The sequence below is a fragment of the Semicossyphus pulcher genome, unplaced genomic scaffold, assembly GCF_022749685.1.
Source record: "Semicossyphus pulcher isolate SPU_LCO1_2020_fin unplaced genomic scaffold, fSemPul1.0.p SCAF_1, whole genome shotgun sequence".
Taxonomy (NCBI): domain Eukaryota; kingdom Metazoa; phylum Chordata; class Actinopteri; order Labriformes; family Labridae; genus Semicossyphus; species Semicossyphus pulcher.
Window position 1 is genome coordinate 8,213,224 of NW_027211603.1, and position 21,677 is coordinate 8,234,900.

The 21,677-nt window shown below is 40.9% G+C and overlaps 1 protein-coding gene across 2 annotated transcripts in view; it reads left to right on the forward strand.

Annotated features, from left to right (window-relative positions):
* Positions 1-8,455: 8,455 nt before the first annotated feature.
* coro2ba (coronin, actin binding protein, 2Ba) overlaps positions 8,456-21,677 on the forward strand; it is a 53,665-nt gene continuing 40,443 nt past the window's right edge. For both annotated transcript variants that reach the window (XR_011307923.1, XM_069658722.1), the window contains exon 1: positions 8,456-8,539. Coding sequence is in view for 1 of the 2 variants with exons in the window: in XM_069658722.1 (XP_069514823.1) it covers positions 8,525-8,539 (15 nt within the window). In the remaining variant the exon portion in view is untranslated. The remainder of the gene's footprint in view (positions 8,540-21,677) is intronic.

The window sequence follows — 21,677 nt, forward strand, 5'->3', positions numbered from 1 at the left end:
AGATTTTAATTAAGATTTTTAGTCTTCAACCCAGAAAGAAATGCTGGCCTCTCACCTAATTAGTGTGGTTGTATGCTTCCTCACAGCTTCAAATACTTGTTCCTAACACCAGCTGTTTCAACACAGATGTGACTGTGTGGAGTTGCATGATGCTGTCGAGCTACATCGTCAACAGAGCATTGTACATTTGAAAAGACTGTTAAATTCGGGAGAAGCACAGACTTCTATTTTGAAGAATGATGGGGAATTTAAGTGACTTAAAACTTGCCTGAAGTCAGTCTATTATAATTGTCGTGTTTTAGAGTTCCAGTTAATTTCCTTTATGCATAAATCTGCTAATTACAGAGGAAGTGTGTAAAAGAATGTGTGCGTAATTGGGCTGCAGTGTATCATTCTCGAGTGTATTGTTGAGACTTCCCAGCACGTGATATTAAGTAACTCCTTCAGCCGCTGAGAGCATGTTTGTGGGAGAAAGCCTGTGAATATTTTGTTTATCCTCAGCTACAGTTGCTGCTTTCGCTGGTGCTGGTTTGGGTATGAATGGCAGAACAACAATTCAAGTGTTTCCCAACATTTTACACGACACAAAGTCAGACTCACTACATGTGTTTGAGTCACACCGACCAAACAATGTCTTGTGGTTTTTATAAAGAAAAACATCTTATGGCTATGGGACAAAAACTTTCATTCATTAAAAACACACATACTTACATATTCAAGGTGCACACTGCCTTTTGTGTATTATCTTTGTGATCCTTCAGTCTACCCCGGGGATTTTAACATGATCCAAAACCTCTCTCATGGGAAATTGCATCTAAACAGCTTTATGTCGACACAAATCCAGCAAAGTGCCCCTTCGCTGAACAACACTGTGTCACTTGTTCCATGTGGTACAATTATGACACTGGTTCCGGGGCGGCTGGCGCTAATCAGACTAGCATGCGTTCCAAGTTTGATTACCAGCTCAATCAAACACAACCAAGGCAGGAAAGTTGCAATCAATCCCAAGCAGTTAGGATTCAAGCGGTTGTCGTCTGTTGTCGTCAATGCAACAAAAGATCCAAGAAGAAAATGAGCTGTAGAGACAAACATTTTGCAAAACTGTGATAACAGCATGTTTTTTGATCGTAGCTCTATTTCTCTCTGAAATTAGCAGATAATACAGTATCTTTGGACTTTTGTGTGCTTTCAAGAAAATGGCGCAACATTTCAACATTCAAGCGTAAACCAAACATGATTCAAGCGTCTTTGTTTTCACTTTTGGCAGTCCACTGGACGGGATGCAGACCTCTGCAGAAGGTTCAATAGCATTCCACTGCTTTCATGATAAGCCGTGGCCTGTTAGTCCTAAGCCTGGGAGAGAAAACTTCAGGCTGGCCAAAAAGCTGTGTAAGCATCGACAGGAGCTGCCCTAATTGAAGAAAGAGCGTTGGACTTAGCGCTGGACTAGGAGCTGTCCTTGCTGCTTTTGAGATAGGAAGACCACACAGCCACATCCCCAGTACTTCTGTTTTTGTTCCACTATCAGGTCAACACTGAGACTTTAGTTAGTGGAAAGAAAGAAAAAAGACAGAAGAAGTAACATCACGTTTGTTTGTGCTGATGGAGAACAGAAAGGGTGGATTTAACATGTGTCCCTGTTTTATGTCCATACACAAAGATTTGTTTATTTTCAGAATATCTGAATGATAGATATAAACCTCTGCACATAGTTTATGGAATAGAAGAGCCATAAAATATTAAGCAACATGTCAGAAATGTGCCAATTGCCAGTGTGGTACCCTTCAGCTTGGTCCTAAATGGAAAGCCATTGAACATAAAATGCACTTCAGATTTATTGGTGGGAACAGAGCTGACTCGCTGAATTAGTTTGGTAAATGATGCTCTGGGAATTATGAACGCATTTTCCCCTTGTTGACTTTTATTAAAGTAAAACTTATAGTCTTAACTATGTGGCTATTGCAAGGGGGAAATTTGTGAACTACAGTTAGGCAGTTTTTACTATTCTGTCTCTTTTGTTCAATAATGACTTTTTGTACCAAGCAAGTGGGGCAAAAGTTATCTCTTTCTCCTTTCCTATACACAGTATATCTGGCAAGAAGTTGTTTGCTGTGCTTACAGTATTTCTTTCTTTATTTTTAGGTCTTTTGATTGAAAAGGTCTGCCTAACTGCTGCCACATGTTTAGCCTTTGTACTGCTGTCATTGCCTTAATGTGAGCGTGTTGTTTTCCAGACTCCGTGTGTGGTGAATGTGTATGAGCGAGAGGAAAAGAGGCAGATACACAGTGACAAAGAGAGAGACATAAAGAAAGAATGTATACATGTTCCAGGTTTCTGCATTTTTTTCTCCATATGGGAGCATTGTGTACCATTAATCACCAAAACAGTACATCTCCCTCCCCAGAACATCTTAGCTGCATCATCGATTTCCTTTTATAAATCTAACTATTTATAACTCCAGAAGTGGGTAACCAACAGCAACCAGAAAAGCAGGAAGAGATTGCAATGTTGAAGTACATTTAATTCAGAAGCATCGCTCTTTGACACCGACATGAATCACAGTCTAGTGAGGGCTTTTTTCCATCAGATGACCCCGTAAAATAACCCCAATGACAGGCAGGTGAAAAAATAGAGCAAATGAGAGGCTGTGGGAAGGCAAACGTAAGCAGAGAGGAGACTTGAATGAATTAAAAACCGGTGGAAAATTAGTTCAAGAGCAGGCGGGACTGGAGCAATATGTTGAGTGACTAAACTGTGGAACTGTCTACTCATGGTTGAGTTAACCATCATATAGACAAAGAGGCTCACACTTGTAAGGCCTCTGCAATGTTTGCTTCAAGAATTGATTGGTACCTTGATCACCCTCACTTTCTCTCATGCTTCCTATTTCTGTCAACCTCTATCAGCTGCTTTTCTTTGTCATTGTCTTTATGGTCCTTCTCCCCTTTTCTTCTTCTGCTTCTTCTTCTTCCTCACTTTGCTCCTGATAGAGGAAGTGGTTTGTGTGCAGACTGCGGCTGGCTGGAACAGTGCGTTGTGCACTGGGGAAGCCGAAATTTGAGCCCCTGTGCATTAAATGTTCCACTAGAGCAACAATTTCTGTGAGGGGAAATCGTGCGGTGGGCCAGTGTTAGAGGATCGAAGGGGAGGGGGGCTCGGTCAGGGTAGGAAGGAGAGAAAGCTGGGGGTGGTAATGGGGGGAATTGCTCATGACTCTAAATAAGAACTTAGCTATTCTGGTGGTCGAGTTGGTTTTGATGCACGCTATATACCCAATATCTAGATTAAAACCCAACCACATACCTTTGCTGCACATCATCGTTTCTTTCCCCTCCATTATTCTTGCCTCTCTCTCTCCCTCTGCTGTCAGCTGGCCACCAAAGCAGACAACTGAGAAGAAATAAAGCAATTGGCTTAAAGCATAAAGAGTAATGTATGAGCAGTATGTGTGTTTTCAGGCCACAGAAACACAGCGCCACCTGTGGATAGGCTTTAATCCAGGGCATAATTTGTACAGTCTTTCATTTTAATTGATTGGAAGGCTCAGTGCTTAGCAATTGAGGGTTTGTTGTAGAAGTTAAGTGCTGTGGTTTTGTTGTGATGCCAAACACTAGTTTCACAATGGATTTAAAGAGGGCTTATCTCAGCCTACAAAAGCAGCTCTGAAAAGAGCTGAGAAAAGTATTCATTGAATCAGGATTTAAAGAACAACCCATGTGAGAATAAATATTTGCTGATTGAGCAATTAAGAACAAAATGATGGCTACAATTAAAACTATATAAGAACTATTTTGTTTTGTTTTGGCTTATTGTAACTAAGTTGGAATATTTGAAGCTATTGGGGTCAACCAATGCATTTGCAACTGGACAATTCTGGATGGAATGATTCAACCCTGTTGTCAGCTGCAGCTGAAGCATAACGTTGTTTTTACGTTGCAGATTTTAAATAGCCCATGCAAGCAGCCTTCAGTCTGCAAGATTAGTCATCCAAGCGGCTGTTAGTATAATGTGGTTTCTTAGATGTGAGTCAGCTGAGGAGCCAAAGCACAGGATTCCCTAGGTGAGCTTTCTTACTTTTGCAGTGATTTGCACATCCTTGTCAGATTTCTACAAGAGTCAGCTTGAGTCAGTGAGACAGTGGTTGGTAATATCAGATGCATCTGTTTTGTCTTTTATATCAGCCATCTGCCAAGCAGGTCAAGTCAATAATGTCTGACAGAAAAATGCTGCATCAAACATTACTTAGTGTGAGAATGAATCATGAGGGATTCTTCTGAGGACTGATGTGAATCAACAGGATAAATAAAACAATGGAAACAAAGGAAATCCATGTACAAATATTTTAGAAGATGTTAGTCACGCTGTTCTTCTATGAAAGAGAACTTATTTAAAGGCCAAATCTAAAAAGTAAAAAAAAAGTCTGGTGAGTTCGGTAACCCATTTTTTTCCCTATTTAGATAAAGAAGCTACATGTTGTACAATTATATACAATATAATTCTTCTTCCAGATTTATTGTGGAATTGTACGATAATTTGATCATAGGTAGCTAATGATTTCATGATGAGTTACATAAGAGACAATGTTTTTTGCATGATATGCAGGCTAGCAATAAAAGCTTACTAGGTTGATAGTATAATTAATTAAACTTTTAATGGTCTTTGTTGAGCTTTAATGATAAGGTTACACTCAGAGAGCTAGCAAAGATAAAACAGCCTCTAAAATAGTCCTTTAGCTCTTACCTGTATTTTACAGATATTTCCATTCTCTTCACTCTAGCTGGAACAAATAATAAAAAATATATGTTACGGTTGGTTGACGATATAATAGTTTTCAACGTTTAATCAAGTTTCACAGTCTCACCGTGGATGTCTCATCACCAGGACGTATGCTACTTCTTCCGGTTGCCATCTTCGTTGCAACAAGGCAAGACAAGCCGAGCTCCGAGCGCAGCTACATCGATAGTGGGCGCACCCTATCTGGGCGCACCTGATAGCCACAGCTAAATTGCGGCGGCCAATGCCTACAGCTATGGCTGTAACACTAGCTGTGGCTTTGTTGTTACGGGATAGCGACACTTACTGCACATATCATAGTAACACAAGGCAGCTTTGTAAAGCCAAACACTATAATCATGTTTCCACCGGGTTCATCTGTCAGATATGACGGTTGGCTGTGGAAAAGCTTCAAGGCTAAACTCGGCCCCCAACTAAATTAAAGGTGGGTTATTGTTTCATATCAAAAACACAGATAGCAAAAAGTTAACATTTCACTCTAGCAATAATCCCAACAACCGCTATTATCGTGGCTACAGCTAGCAATGTCAAAGCTAACTGTCGCTAAAGCTAGTTGCAGTTTAACATAGCAGTAGCCAGTTATGATAATTAGCCTCTGCTAGTTAGCATGACTTTATATTTAGCTTCAGTTATAGAGATGTGTATCAGAGTTACAATTAACAGTTGTGTACTTTTTAAAGTACTCTCGGCCGTTCACTATCACAGTATTATGACTTATAACTGCTAATACCAATTTACGAGCTTTTATCATTTGCATCCTTTAGTTAGCAAACAGACGAACTTTGTCAGTATTGATTATTTTTTACCATCATAAAGTCACGAATGCAACCAAGTAAATGCTGTTAAAATCGGTTTAATGTAGTCTACAAACGCTTTGCTCAATAACGTCAATTCACACATAGAGGGTTGTATTTTTACGGTAAACAAATCATTCTAGACTAACATCATTTGTGTATTGCAAATGAGTTGGCATTCTCTGATTAATTTATCAGAAATATACAGGCTAACTCAAAGATTATTACTACATGTATACATTCAATATAAACAAATTAATACATAGTGTACTTTTTCTCACATATTGTTTGGAAATTTAAGGTTTTCCTGTCGCAAATTGACATAGTAAACCACAGTATTCACAAAAAACATATTTCCGTCCAACTGCTGAATAACTGGACAGTGGTCTTTGTTTGATTTTATTCCTTAAAATATTAGTTTTCATGAAACCCATTCTTCTGTCTTAGGCTCGGGGGGAAGTGATGACAGATGTTATTGTTTTTTATGAGGAACTGTTGTACTGTGGTAACTTTCCTAGTTTGAAAATCCACAAATAGAGACCATTTTAGCCATCAGGAATATGTTAAAAAATAAGGCACGTCATGTTCAAAGGGACCTCCAGTCCTGAGTCTTCCAAAAAAAAAAGTCCTGAAAAAATAAGGAAAAGCCAATTAACAAAAATAACAATACCTGAACCAAACGTCTTGGATGTAGTAATGTGATTTCACCACAAGATGGCAGCAAACTCTTAAATATTGTGCATTACCCCAGGTTACAGAGCTGCCAGAATAGGAAACGACAAGGAAATGAAATTCCTAATGCAAAACAGACTTGCCATAATTTACAGGAGCAGAAAGGAAACATGGATTTAAAGCTTGAAGCCAAGCATGACAATAACTGTTTGTTTTAAGTATTCCATTTATATACGTTTATTTTGTTGACAGTCATATATTCACTATCAACATGAATTGTAAAATAACTTTTCTCTTTCTTGCCTCACTTTAATAGGAGCGTCTAGATGTCTGGTGGAACATGTGAGACATGTTGGCCCTGCCTGGACTGCAGGTTCCTGTGTTTGCCACCTCCACCCAGAGGATGATGTCTTTTCCTCCTACACCTTTGTTGTGATGTAAATTGGAAATATATTACACATTTCCACCATTCTGAAGAATTTCGACTTCAATGTGAGATGGCACAATATGTAAGTTTTACACTAATGCACACTGTAGAAATGCCTTACTTGTTTTTTTTCCCCTTAGAATGGGCTGAAATGCCAAACTGACATATTGCTATATAAGCTTTGCAAGCAGTAATACATGCTCAGTGTTCACAACAAAGTACAATTCCACATATTTTCTTATAGAGATTTTGAGGAACACCCACCAACCCATAACATACATACAGACGCAGGAAATACTATTGTTCTAGACAGGAAATGCTGAAAGCGGGGACTCAAATGACACTCCTAAAGACGAAGTGACCACTAAATGACAATATGAGTGAGTGTAAGGAACAACAGTAAGACATAAAAACCTATATGCAAAGAAATTCCCACAGTACGGGCCTCATCTGTGTTTTTAAGTCTTGGTGGCATTCACTTCAGCATGTGCAGACACTTACAGTACTCACACAAACAGATGAAAGATGCACTCAACAAAGCCTGTATTGTGGCTAACAGCCACTAGAGAAGAATCTCACACAGCTATGGGAAGCTAAGCTATCCATGGTTACTGAGTTGGAATCTTGGCCTGACTTAAGTATCCCTCTATTTATTCAATTAGTATGACAAAGATGTGTTACTCTGCGAGTGGGTGGATTCTTTGTGCTACTATAGTTGCAAAAGAAGACGTAAGAATACTTCAAAATGAAGATATCACAGTCATTGTGATTAGGATTTCTCCTAATTGAGATATTAATTTGGATTTCAAGGCTTAGAAGCACATTTAGGCATTAAGTTTAGGATCTATGAAGGACTGATGCTCATGCAATAAACTGTGTAAAGTTCAGTTAAACTTTCATACGTGTGTTTTTAATTCAATTTTTGAAAAACATGTATTTAAAAAATGGTGTATTATAATCAAAGATTCCACATTTTGCACAAGGATCTATTTTTTGCTTGGCCATAGTTAGGGTTAGGTTAAAGGACGCATATACAGAGTGTAGGTTAAGGAGATAAACACAGTTAAAGAGTGTTCACATAAGTACAACTTCACAACTTTTGCCTTGTGTATAAATATGTGTATTCTTTGCTATGTTCTGTCTTGCTTTCAGATGTAAGAATACCTGGATTCAGTGTAATTTAAGTGGTTCATAAATAAAAAATGTATCTCTTCTTTCCCATCAATGCCTGTGTCACTCACAGACACGCATCTATACACCGGATGACGTGCATCTAGCTCCGTTCCTGAGTAGCAGACTGCGACACAGCGTCCAACTCCCTCCCTCCCTCCCTCCTTTCCTCTCTCTGTTTCTGCAGTCCTCTCCTCTCCTCTGCTGTCCCAGGAAGCGCTGCTCCCACCTCCTCCTGCATCCCTTCCTGACTGATCATCAATAAGCTGTATTAGCCCATCACTAATCATATTGCGAGAGACAGAGAGTGAGAGAGCAGGGCAGCTAGACTCTGTGTGCATCATTATCACTGTGTGTGTGCGCGCGCGTGTGTTAGCGTGTGTGCAGCCTGGGAGGGAGGAGGGAGGGGTGTATCCTAGCGAGGAGCTTTTCCCTGTTGTAGTAACCAACCGCACGCCGACTGCCAGCCATTACTTCACTGCAGCAGCAATCAGCCCCTCCGTACTTAGTGAGCCAGACACACTAACCTGTCTGTCCCTCCTCCTTTCTCTCTCTCTGCATATTCAGCAGAGCTGCCCTCCTCTCCTCCTCATCACTCTGCCACTCCTGCGGCGTTGCTCTCTGCTTGAAGGGGACACTGGCCTGCTCCTCACCCACTGATTCTGCATGACTGTCACAAAGGTAAGACCGCTCTGGATGGGGAACAACTTTTGTGCATGTCATCATTGATTTGGGGTTGGATTGGACGGTGAAGGTTATTAAAGGTGTTTTTGTCATGTGTGTGTGTTTATCTGTGGAGGAGTGAAGATGAGTTTTTGAGGAGTGTTGGAGTTGCCGGATAGGGCAAGGTTATCAGGATGCTGCTGCCTGCGGATGTGTGTTTGTATGAATGTGTTTCTGTTAGAAATGCAATGTACTATGACAAAACAGAAATTGTGTGACTACAATCTTTATCTGCAGTTTATAACAGGCTGGAAACAATTCAGTCTTTGTATGAGGAAGTTATTCTTTTCTATCCGTGTGGGACCCCAATAAACTTTATTTAGATGAGTTGGTATTCCCTGGCAGGCCCTGGCATTTGAAGCATAAACTGTTTCGTTTAGGTGCAAATTAAAATGCAATCATCATCTTATGTGAGCAGAGTTCTTCAGAGATTTTCCCTCTGCGATAATGTTTTGCAGTTATGGTTGTTTGAGGGCTTTTGTTCGTTATCATTGATTAGAATAAGAGAACTGGTAAGCACGTCCATACTTAAGGTTTTGTTTGTTAGAAGCAGCAGGGAGTAGATCATAACTCATAAAGTCCCCTGTGCCTTTGAACAAGAGTGATTTATAACAGTAATTAACAGACAGCTGACCATTACATTATGCAAATTCAGCAGCAGGTTTCTAATGAAAAACAGACATAGCGTGCTTCAGTCATGCTTTGGCTTTTCCTTAATACACTGTAGCTTAGAAGATGTCTCATTGTGCATCTCTTCGGACAAAGGCAAAAGAATACTTGTAAAAAAAAGTGTTCAAATAGTCACATTATGGGGACTCAGCCCCCATTTGGGAATGATAAAGAGGTTCCATGCCAGCAAGCATACAAGCAGAGCTGGTGTTACACTTGTTTTTGCCTTTATGTTAGGGAAAGTGTTGGGGTTAGGCTAACACCAATAATTATACGTTTTTGTTTATTCTTCTCGGAAATGATACAAATCAATGCATTGTTCTGGCAAGTTAAAAAAACACTTGTGCGTGCGTGTGTGTTAACAGTCTCGAACTGATCTTAAAGTAGGTGTGTCAGCCTGCTTTGGTCACTGTTTATGTGCACCCAAGTGTGCCTCAGTGGTCAGAGTCAGTGCTTAACCCTGCAGCAGCCGGTTGAATCCTCTTAATCAATTAACAGAGGGAGAGAGAGAGCAAGAGGGAGAGAGAGACACAAAGAAAGAGAGTGACTGAGACACAGGAGGAGGACACACACAGAGGAAATTAGCACACCTACTCCCATGTAGAGAATTAACCTGAGCTAAAATAGATGACCTACTATAGTCATAGGACAATGGCCTATTTACTCACACTTATGGCTGCACACCTGCAACTTCCACATGCAAGTTCTGTTAAAGCAGAACAGCGTGGGTTGTATTTCCAGCCTTCAATCTCTAGCAAAAAACCACACAGATTCACAGACGATTGCTTTCCAAGTACAAATTTCCTGCCTGAGTGTGAGAGAGATCGTGTGGGAGGTGTGTGTGCCGCTGCGTAGGTGGACGTTCTCCACTACGAGAACTGGGAGAGGAAAAGGTCAGGTGCTCTGCGTTGGCTTTGAGCCAAAGTCTAAATCTGACTGTAGACAAAGCCAAAGGCATTGAAGAGAATTTTAATGAATACACGCATGATTTTTTTATATTGCATTTTGACTCCTACCTGCAATTATGGAAATAAGGTGTGGAGGGGAAAAAAAAGAGAGACAAAAAGGTGCTATGACATCTCTGTGAAAAAGGTATAAAAGCCCATTACCCGGTGGTTTCTAAAAGATGATGAGTGTGTGGGAGAAGCAGAAGGCGAGAGAGTCTAGGGAGCTGTTTTCATTGCTGTGCCTGCCAACAGCAGAGAAGTCACCTTGGGAGAGGGAGGCAGGACAAGAGCTTCTCTGCTGACGGGGCTAAACAGCCTTCTACCCCTCAGCACGCAGATACAGACTGACAATATCCAGGGGAGACGGGCTCTACAATCCCCACTTAGACTCAGGCAAAGATTTGTGTGCTCTGACCTAACCTCTTAACATTACAGCATACATTTACAATGGTTTGCAGTGGGGACATAGACATTTACAAGTATATTACAATATGACAGTTAAGTCCTCTTTTCATGTAGGCCATAGTGTACATGTTGTTTATGATGAGTTTGCTTATTAGCACAAGCACGCAACAACAAAGCATTACACTCATTAGTGAATTTACAGGAGGAGTGAACATTTTAATTATCTCATTAGCAAGTCTGCAAGTGTAATTGAACTCAAGTAAAAGCTTAATAGTTGTCAAATGAGGCTCCTGTTTGAAGGTAAAAGCTTCTGTTTGAAGTCAAACATTTTGCATCAACAACCAATTAAGTGCTTTTGCATTTGCAGTATATAGTATTATTACAGACTGGGTGTCTGTGGGGACTTTCGCTGAAAAAATCACAAGCCGTGCCCAGTTAGCCGCACGTTTTCAATCACCCAGCAGTGGTTGGTCTGCCAGAGAGGGTAGGCGGAGCTAAGCGGCTGCACTTCCAGTTTCTTTAGGTGTTGGGAGGAAACAGTAATCTACTATGGCTGAACAAACGAGAAACAGTCGATGACTACAGATACAACTTCTAAAATAAGCGAAAATCCAACAATCTAAAAAGGAAAGCACCGTCAGCAAGGAAAATCACGAGTTACAACTGTAACAAAGGGAGCCAACCGTAGACGTCTGGTTAGATTGGGAGGCTGTGGCTCAGTGGTAGAGTTAGTCGCCTCTTAATCGGCAGTTTGGGGGTTCGCATCCCAACTGCTACAGTCACATGTCGAAGTGTCCTTGGGCAAGACACTGAACCCCAAACTCCTCCCAAAGGCATAGCCACCGGGCATGAATGTGATATCTGATTGACAGTTGGGCACTTTACGTAGCAGCCTCTGCCATAAGTGTGTGAATGGGTGAATGTGACATGTAGTGTAAAAGCAGCTTTGAGTGGTCGCAAAGACTAGAAAAGCGCTATATAAGTACAGTCCATTTACCATATAGATACTGATTGGAGATTGGCACTTTGCATAGCCTTTGCCATCAGTGTGTGAATGTGAGTGTGAAAGGGTGAATGTGACATGTAGTGTAAAAGCTTTGAGTGGTCAGACTTGAAAAAAGCACTATATAATTGCAATACATTACTAAAAAACAATATTAAATACTATAAAAAATGATCATACTGACCAAGAAAACTACTCATGGGTGGTGGTCTTGGACAGTTGTGTTTTTGTGTTAGTAACTGGAAGTATCCTTACAGTTTGAATTGTTCTGACATGAAGAATTCTTTCTCTACCTCCCGTAGTGATAAATCTGTATTTACACAGATCTGTATTTATCTTCATTTTCAAGATAATGAAGCAAGTTGTTGTCATTGAGAAATGTCATTGAAATGTACATTGGCTGGTGTCAGTAACGTAATTTATCCTGCAGACCAGAAACTGTAAAAGATATGCATCTGTCTCACACTGTGATCGACAGATGAACAAACGGAGAGAGAAACCACCAGTCCCTCCACTGACAGAACGCTGACATTGAAAATGGGTCATTGCATGTTTAAATCCACGGCCTTTGCTTTCAAACATGGCCCTGCTTGGCTATGAGACTGGACTTTAAGCTCTTTAGCTTTTTAAGGCAGACACTTTGGTCTACTGGCAATCATTTCTTTTGGCTGCAGGTTTATCACATATACTGCCTCCAAATATCTTAATACCTCGAATTGAACGTCATAATATGATTTGTACAATACCTGGAGGGAAATGCATTCTCTAAATTGCTGGATGATGTTATTATAATGCTTATGAGCAGAATCATCCCTCTGTGTGTAACTGCCAAATGCTGCCGCGGTGCAGCTTCTGCAGGGACTTGCTTGTTGCAATGTAGATCGATGATGGAAAAAACTTACTAGACTTCAATTTACATTTTGTTTACAAAGTGCTTTTTGCATTTTGTTTTAGAAAGGTTTGCTCATCTGCAGATTATTCATTCTCCAAATCATTTTGCTGCTACGTGAAAATGAGCAGAATATTAATAAGAAAATAAATAAATATATTGAGTGAGCACGCTGCTCTCAGTGGTTGGGCAGAAAACTGCTAACGTAGCTAGCACATCAGTGCACGGCATGGGATTATTATTGCTATATCTGGACACCCTGTTCTCATTTGCTCTGTGATTGCGTGTATGTCTGTGTGCATGAGTGTGAGGACGTGGGTGGGAGGGCACAATGTGAGTTGGCAGACACATTATGTGTTGGTGGGTGGATTTCTTCTATTACTACTACTAAACCAGAGCGTGGTGTTAGAGATCCTGTGCTATCAGCAGAAGAATATACCTGTATGTGTGCTGTCTTTTGACCTTAAACTGTGTGTCTTTGCGTGGATACATTCACTTCATGTCAAAGTAGCCAAAGAAAACGCTTCAGCTCACAGCTGCTCACTTACATAAGATTCAAGTATGTAGAGAAAAATACAGTAGCACAACGCAGCCTCCAGTTTGTTCAATAAAAGACCACTTCACTGTCCTCCAACAACACAGGGGGCAACAGAGGCTGGCTCTAGCATTGATCGTTGCCCTGAGTTACCTTCCTGTCACTTTTAGTTTAGCTTTCAGTCCACTGGGCTCGAGGGAGAGGCATAATGGCCACAGTGGGATTTCTCTGTTCAAGAAGCTGACCTCTCCAGAAGGCAGAGGTCAACTAGTCCTCCGTCTGCCAAACGACCTCCAGCCAGAGCCGTTTGGAAATAAAAGCACAGAAGGGACTGAACTCTGTTTTAATATTCAAAGCCATTTCTGAGCATTTAGTGATGGACTCAACTGAGCCGTTTTGTAAAACAAGCAAGCTGCTTCATAGAAAAAGTTACTCAGACCACTTGGGTTCTATTTCAAAACCCCTTTGATTAGAAAGCTGTGATTTGCACGGCAACCCCTCAAATGGTCCAGTTGTTTTTGGTTGGATATCACAGAAAGAGCAGTGTGCCATGGCTGGGCAGAGGGGGTGGGGGGGAAGGACAGAGGGACGCTGAGGGAGGAGAAGGGTGACAGAGATGAGCAGGGGGAGGACTGGCCTTCGGAGGACCCCTTTGTGCTCCTTGAGACACCAGCAAAAATGCTCCCCAGCTAACACTAAAGGGAGTCCGTGCGATGATAAATGATTGTCTGTTCCCAGAGGACACACGCACACACACTCACTCGTGTGTTGCTATACTTGCCAGAACCCATTTTTGACTTCAGCCCTTTTCAGGCTCATAATTCTAAATTTACCATCTGCACTGCACCCTAACCTCACCCTAATCCTATTTTAACTTTAAAGACCAGCCCCCCTTTTTGCAAATGCTTTCATCCAATCAGGGTTTAGTCCTGAGCCAATGCATAAAAAGATCAGGCCCGGGCTTCTTTTTAACTATATTGTATGTATTATGTATTATCTGTATGTATTGTATGTTGTGGGGCGGCTGTGGCTCAGTGGTAGAGTCGGTTGCCTGGGGTTTGATCTCTGACTTCTACAGTCTACATGTCGAAGTGTTTGGGAAAAACCTCAAACTGCTCCTAAAGGCATAGCCATTGGGTATGAATGGAAATACATCCTGATTGGAGGTTGGCACTTAGGCCTTTACCATCAGTGTGTGAAAGTGTGAATGTGACATGTAGTGTAACAGCGATTTGAGTAGTTGGAAGACTAGAAAAGTGCTTCATAAGTGCAGTCCATTTTAAGTAAGATTTACCCTGAAAAAAAATGTGCTAAAGTCTGTTTGAGTATATAAATATTAAAGTATTAATCTTTAACATTTTCATTTGAATAAATGTCTGAATAAGGTAACACAATGGTGATTGAGCCTATGGCCCGCTGATGAAAGCCTTTGCATTTGCAGTATATAGTATTATAACAGGGTGTCTGTGGCGAATACTAAGCGGCGCCCAGTTAGTTACGTGTTTTCCATCACCCAGCAGTGGTTGGTCTGCCAGAGCGGGTAGGCGGAGCTAAGCAGCTGCTTTTCCGGCCACTGCAAGTGTTGCCAGTAAACAGTAATCTACTATGGCTGAACAAACAAAGAAAAGATGGATGACTACAGATACAACTTCAAAAATAAGTGAAAATCCAAAGAAAAAGAAACAAACTTGACGCTCAAATGAAGACAAACAGTCTAAAAAGGAAAGTGACCGTCAGTGAGGAAAATCAAGAGTTACAACCAGAGCCAACCTGGGACGTCATACATGTCTGGATATCTGGGAAGTGTTCTCCCGCAGTTACCGTTTATCTCCATGGGTGCCGCCAAAGACAACAAAACTGAGAGCTTCGAGATTACCACTTTAAGGCTTCTTAACTATTTTTTACATTATAGGACTTTCATCATTTCACAAGCACAATGTCCTCACGTTGCAAAAGGTTTTGGTTTTGTAGGTCTAAAACTCATTCCTCACAAAGATAGAAAAACAAGAAGACAAACACACACTGTACATGCTTGTTTCTCCAAAGCAATAGCTTTATATGTAACCATGCTGACGTGAATTCCATATAATTCAAAGTAGCAGTCCAGCTGTGTCAAGTGTGTTTGCAATTACATATCTGCAAACACTCCAATTATGAAGGAGGCCCCCTCTGCTCTGATGTCAGGCGCACACATGTGGTCGGAAAGACGTCTGAGAGCCATTTTCAGAGTGTTTATGGTGCAGCTTCTGCTGTTAACTGTAAGGCTGTTAAAACTCCCATAGCATGACACGATTCAAGATATTTTTCAAGATATGGACGCTCTGACAGATCTCGGTGATTGTCCTTTTAAATCTTTTAATGTGCGATTTATATTTGTTCAATTAAAAAAGGAAACATTTGCTGTCCATTCGCACACAAGTCCAAGCACATTCACACTAAAACAGTCTGAATTCCTCACTCGGGGCACCTCGCCCACCATAAATCTTAATTGAGTCTGATTTAGACCACTGGCCATTTGTCAAGCTTAGTGTTTACCCGCACGCTCTCTCACACACACCGCCACACACACAGGCGCATTAAACTGAGGGCTAAATCGCCAACCTAGCAACCCGAAACCTGCTATTCCTGGAGAAGGAAAAAAATACACAACGGCTTTGCAGATTAAGAATACTAAATCCAGAATTAAGCTTTTTTTGTGTCTCATATTCACTCCAAACGGAGCAGATAAAAGAATTAACACACAGGGAAAGTAAGTTTGTGTGTGTGTGAAAAGAGGGGCAGACAAAAAGTGTGAGAATAGAGCGGAAAAAAAAGAGAAATAGTTGTGAGAAAGCCACAAAAAAGCATTCATCACAGGAAGACATTCAGATCTCATGAGCTCATTGCCTGTCAGAAAGCTCCTTTACTCTACTCAATGTGTGTGTGTGTGTGTGTGTCTGTAAAAACTGTACTTTCCAAATCTGTGTGAAAGCCCGTAGTGTGTTTCCAGAAGAGTTGGGAAACTCTTCTTTCCTTTTGTCACAGCATGAATCATTCCTCCGCTGCAAATGCTCTCACAGAATCCAGACTCTCTTGCAGTGGGTGACTTTCTCACCAAAGTATGACTAGAATTCTTTGATTCATTGTGAAAAGCGCAGAGGGAGAAGCTTTGTTGTGGCTTTTTTTTTTTTGGTTTGACTCTCTTTGGATTTGGGAGGTCTAAAATAGAAAAGGAAGAAGTCATGTGAAATTATTTATGAACATCCATCAGAGGAAATAAAGATGCAGGAGAGAGCGACCATTACCAACATCGCCTTCTCCCCTCCAGCTGAGATTAGGTGCACATCCCATGGAAGGGATGCATCTGTGTGTTTCTGTGTGTCTGTTTGTGTATGTGCAGTCTGTACAATCAGGACATAGGATGTGCTTCCTGTTTGTGGGCCTGGGGACAAGGCAATAAGTGCATGGAGACAGGCAGCTGTTTTACTTTGTGTGTATAAATGAGTGTAAAGTTCAGGGTGGACTGCTGTGCTGTAAAATGCACATCGGAGCTATTTAATTCTTATTTAAGAGTCAGGGTGGGACAAAATATCGATACCGCAATATATTGTCGCCCTGACTCGTGCAATACAATTATGGCTAGGCTGGCGCCAAATATCGATATTGTAATCTACAAATATACGGTATCTGTTTACGCTCTAAACAGATTGCCGCCTGCGCTAAAATGAGGGATGTGTAAAGTGTAACTTTATCTTGTGAAGTTACTCTTGTAAATGATTGCGCAGGAGGCTTGAAACAACTTTAGCCAGAGCTGCATTTATTGAACACATCCGCTAGCATGGAAGCATAGCATACATATACCTCGCAAGAGCATGCCAGATCTCCTACGGAGTATGAGCAAGCACATTACAAAGCTTTATATGGCAATACTGTAGTATAGGTTTCACAAAGACAAAATAATGAATCTTTTGGCACATCAGCACCACTTTGTCAGACGTATCAGGACTCTGAAAGATGATTTTATTTGAAAATGACATTTCATTCATTAATCACAGCCTAAAATTACGACTTTTTTCTCGTAATCTCATTTTTTTTCCCCTTAAAGTCGCCATAATACTCTGTTATAGTTTTTTGTCTTCATCTGTGTCTTACTTTTGTTCAGAGTGTCCTTAAACTCCATTACAACAGAGTCATAGTGACACAAGAGGCTCTCTTGTCAGATAATCTCTGGCTTTAGCAATTACAACAGTTTGAACAAATGTTATTTGTATTAGATAACTCAATAGAAAGAAGTCTGCATATTCTCCTATGTGCTGTCATCACAATTTAAAGTGTCCAAGGGCCTGGTTAGACCAACATTTATGACAGCAAAATTTAGAGCAGACTATGGGGGTGTATTAACAAGTCAGACAGATTCTTTACTGATGGTTTCGTGGCAAATACACACACTGTTACACCACTACTGATGCTTAAATAGTCACAGAGCAACTGACATTACTCAATAGAGCTCTTCCTGTACAAATTGCTCTGCTCAGTGTGCAGAGGGACTGAGAAAGGAATGCACTCTCTCTTTCTCTTTTAGTATCATTACAGTTGCACTGCACAAGCTGCAGTGGTCAGTGCACGTCAGCTATGCAGGAGGTTGCAGAGCCGCTGCAGTGAGAGCCAGGGTGGTCCGTTTTCTCACTGAAACAGTAGATGCCTGGTTGGGAGGCTTGACGAAGTGTCATGGAATCTACTTACGTAATTTTATCCCACATCACTCTCCCTGGCATGAGGCTGACAATAGCTGTGCTGTGTTTTCATTTCTTGCATGCTAATGCAATGTCAGCTCACATTCATCAGTGCTGAAGCCTGATGCTTTGTGACTTGTTTATTTCTCACGTGTTGCAGTAATCTTTGAGGATGTACTGTGATGTCCTTTGCACATTTGAACAAACTGAATATGAAGGTATCATTGTTTGCATTCTAATATAGATGGTGTTTTACACTGAATGAGACAGTTGGGCGAACATAAGAGAACACTGAGTGGGGAGTGGGGCAACCAGCGAGAGCACGTCCACGGTGGATGATACCACCGCCCACGCACTCTCTCTGACATGCACACACACACACACACACACACACACACACACACACACACACACACACACACACACACACACACACACACACAAACACAGACATCCACACTGGAGTTCATCAGAGTCAAATCCAGCTCTGTATTTCGCCTATGGGCACTGATAGCAGTGTAAATATAGATAATAGATTCGCTGCAGCACATTTCCTTTCCTCGTGTGCTGTCCCGTACTTGATGTCTCTACTCTTCCCTCGACTTAACTTTAATTTATCTGGATAACTATGCTGCAATCTGTGCTTCGATCTGTTCGCTACTGCAACAAATATGTATCAGAAATGTAGTTAGTCACTGTGGTTCAGTGTTCTGAACATACCGATGAGCCCATGAGGAGATCACATGAACCACAAATACATAAGCCTCTTACTGTGTAACAGTTACAGTATATGGTGAAAGTGTCAGCGCTGAGCCACAGATGAAGCCTGTTATGTCAGCAGTTTGTTGGATGAGTTTGGCCAATGCAGCGAGTCTTATGAGAGAGATTTGTTTGACTTTAATTGAAATTTCGAGAGATCAGGAGCCAGGTGGTGCAGGCAGAAAGCTGTTATTGCCGCAGAAACCTGGATTCAGTTCAAAGATCCTTCAGAGTTGGGGTTTACCATTGTGTGTTGGTTTTGTTAATAGGAGGGAATGTGGCAAAAAAGGGTTTGTTGTCTTTTTGCATCAGTGCATCGGGATGCTTTCATGTCCTGGTTGTCGAATACCAACGCTTGTCAACGCCCTCAGTGTTCCTAATAAGTGCACAAAGTACCCTTTAGCATATGTGTTCTGTCATAAGGTGCCATTTCCTTTGGAGATTGCCTTTGGAGGACGCTATCCGCTTCTCCAATGGTTCCTGGAAAACCAGGGAGCTTGATAAACTACACTTCCTTAATCTAGGACGCCCACCTCTGATGTCATGTCTCGTTCAAAATCATTCGGTTTGAAATGTAGATTGCAGACCTGAAGTTTTTTTAGACGATCCAGAGGGATATTCTTGTTGTACGCTACCAGTCAAAAGTTTGGACACACTTTCCCATTCATTTGTATGAGAAAAAGTCTCCAAACTTTTGACTGGTAGTGTATTTCGGATTCTGTACTGCTCTGAGCCATGGCCTGCAGCGATCAATGTCCTTGACTGGGAAACGGCAGCATTTCACTCCAGCATCTCTCACTGGGCCGTTCCTTTGAGAAGGAGGGGCGCAATGCACGCTGGGTGTTGTAGGAATGTAAAATGGGCGAAACCGCGAGCTGTTTGTACAACTTTTTCCACAGCTATGGCGCCAATTTCAAATATTACTTGACTGACGGTGGCTTTTTCAAGGGGCAAATTTCTCCTTTAACGTTGTGAAATGGTGTCAGCTCATTTACCAAAATAGGTTTGGAAACACTGGACAGAAAAAGCTATCTGTCAGGTGAAAGTCAGGTGTTTTAACTCTCCATCTAGCCTGACAGCCCCCATGTAGGTATTTTGTATTCCAAAATGTTGGACCTGGGCAGGTTTACACTGGAGTAAGTTGAAAGCCAGGTGCATCTCCTACAGACGCTAAAGGGCGTCTTGTACGCCAAAACGTGAGGTGCTTGACAAAACATCAGTATTTGATGACCTTGGAATGAGGACAGTCGGAGGTAATGGGATATGTGAATAATGTAAATGAAACAGTGCTTGTTGCTCTGAAGAATCATAGACCAACAGTTAGCCAAGTTGTTGTTCCAAAATTGGATAGATGAGGATAAAAATTGCGAAGAAATAACAAGATAAAAAAATGGATTTTAGATGTCAGTAACCAAAAAACAAACTGAGTAGGGTCTGCACATCCATCAAAACTCCTACAGGTGCAACAAATAGGCTGCTGTTGTGGCTTTATCCTGAAATTCAGTTCACAGAACGATTATATAATTTTTCCTTTAGAGTTGTTGCCGTGTGTTTTTCTTAACATCCTTAAAATGTTAGTATAAATGTCAAAGTCCTTTCTTTAGAGAATTTGTTCTTAATTTCAGCTGTCTGAATTTCCATTGCCGTCACTATGGTAACACAGTGGGCATGCCTGTCAGTCTAAACAGTAACAGTCGAACAACAGAGGCGAGAAAACAAAGAGCCTTTAGAAACTATAAGACATTAGAATTCATACCAATCAAGTCATGTCAACAATGAACTATTCTCTGCTGTGTGTGGAATTATTAACATTTGTGCTGCTGTTTACTATCACACTTTAAACACATTGTTTCTGTGGTATTAATAAAACACACTCACTGTTCAATCATTCAGAATTCTAGATAACTTATTTCTTATTCAGTTTCAAGTTTTGGAAAAAAGACATTTTGAATTGCATCTTTTATAATATTGTGTTAGTTTTGTGAAATGAAAGTATGTAGGCCAAAGAGGACAAAAATATAGAACCTAAATGTCGTATATGTAGACCTTCTGCATGCATTTTGTCTGAGTGTTATTGTTTACCACTCGATTCACCAGCTGAGATGCAGCTGTGTCTGCAGTCCAGCCCTTCGCTTCTTCACCGTGGGTGCTGACTGCTGCTGAGAGGGTTCACTGGGTCTATGATAATGAGCAGGGTCACTTGTTTGTGTAGATGGTTCGTGGAAAAAGATAAAGAGGAAGGGAGGAAAGTAACACATGAAGAAAACACAGAGGAATGAGAAGGCAAGGAAAATATACAGTGTAAGTGTGTATTGTCTTTTTCTCTCTGTATCATTGCATAAATACACAACATGATTAATGTGACGTAAGCAATATCTGAATGATCCATTATTACAAATTCACACTTACCTTATTGACTTACATAATTATTATCTAACTCTGAAGGCTAACAGTATTCATCTTAAAGGAAGATAAACTTGCAGCTTTTACCTTCTCTTTGGTTTGATGTGTGGTTGTTGAAGGAAAGATTTCGCCTGAGACACAGATATTGCTTTTCTTATGAGTTGTCTTTCCAAATCATGGATGAAATACCTTCAGACATTTGAATGAGAGAAAATAGACTCCAAAAGGAGTCGGTTTGTTTTGCTCATGTTGTTCTTTTTCTGTTTGATTTATAAGTATTTGCTGGCTTTCACATGAGCTGTAAGAACTTGCGTAATTCACCAAATTTCAAGAGACTAGGCTCACAACATCTCTTCCCACACGTTTGTTGAAAAAACTGTAAAACTACTGTCAGAAGGAAAAAATATGTTGACTGGGAGGACTGGGAAAGACAAAGCTAGAGAGGCCTCCACCATGATTTTGGTGCTGTTTACCTTTAAATTGATCAGTTAAAACCAGCTCCAGTCATGTTTTAAGACATCGAAAATGCTCTGTTTGAAATAATAAATTGTGTCTGACATGTTTTTTCTGCAAAATACGTTTAATTACCTTGTTAAAAATCCTCCCGACGCATCTCCCCCCTCTCCTGAATCTGCATAGGCCCCGCCCACTACGGGCTACATTTCTCCTATCATAAAATTACAGCCGAAAAGAAAACACGTCTCTGCCATCGTTTAGTGGCAACTTGTTGAAACTTAGCTAGCTTGAAATGTAGTAATAAGCAGTAGTAACATT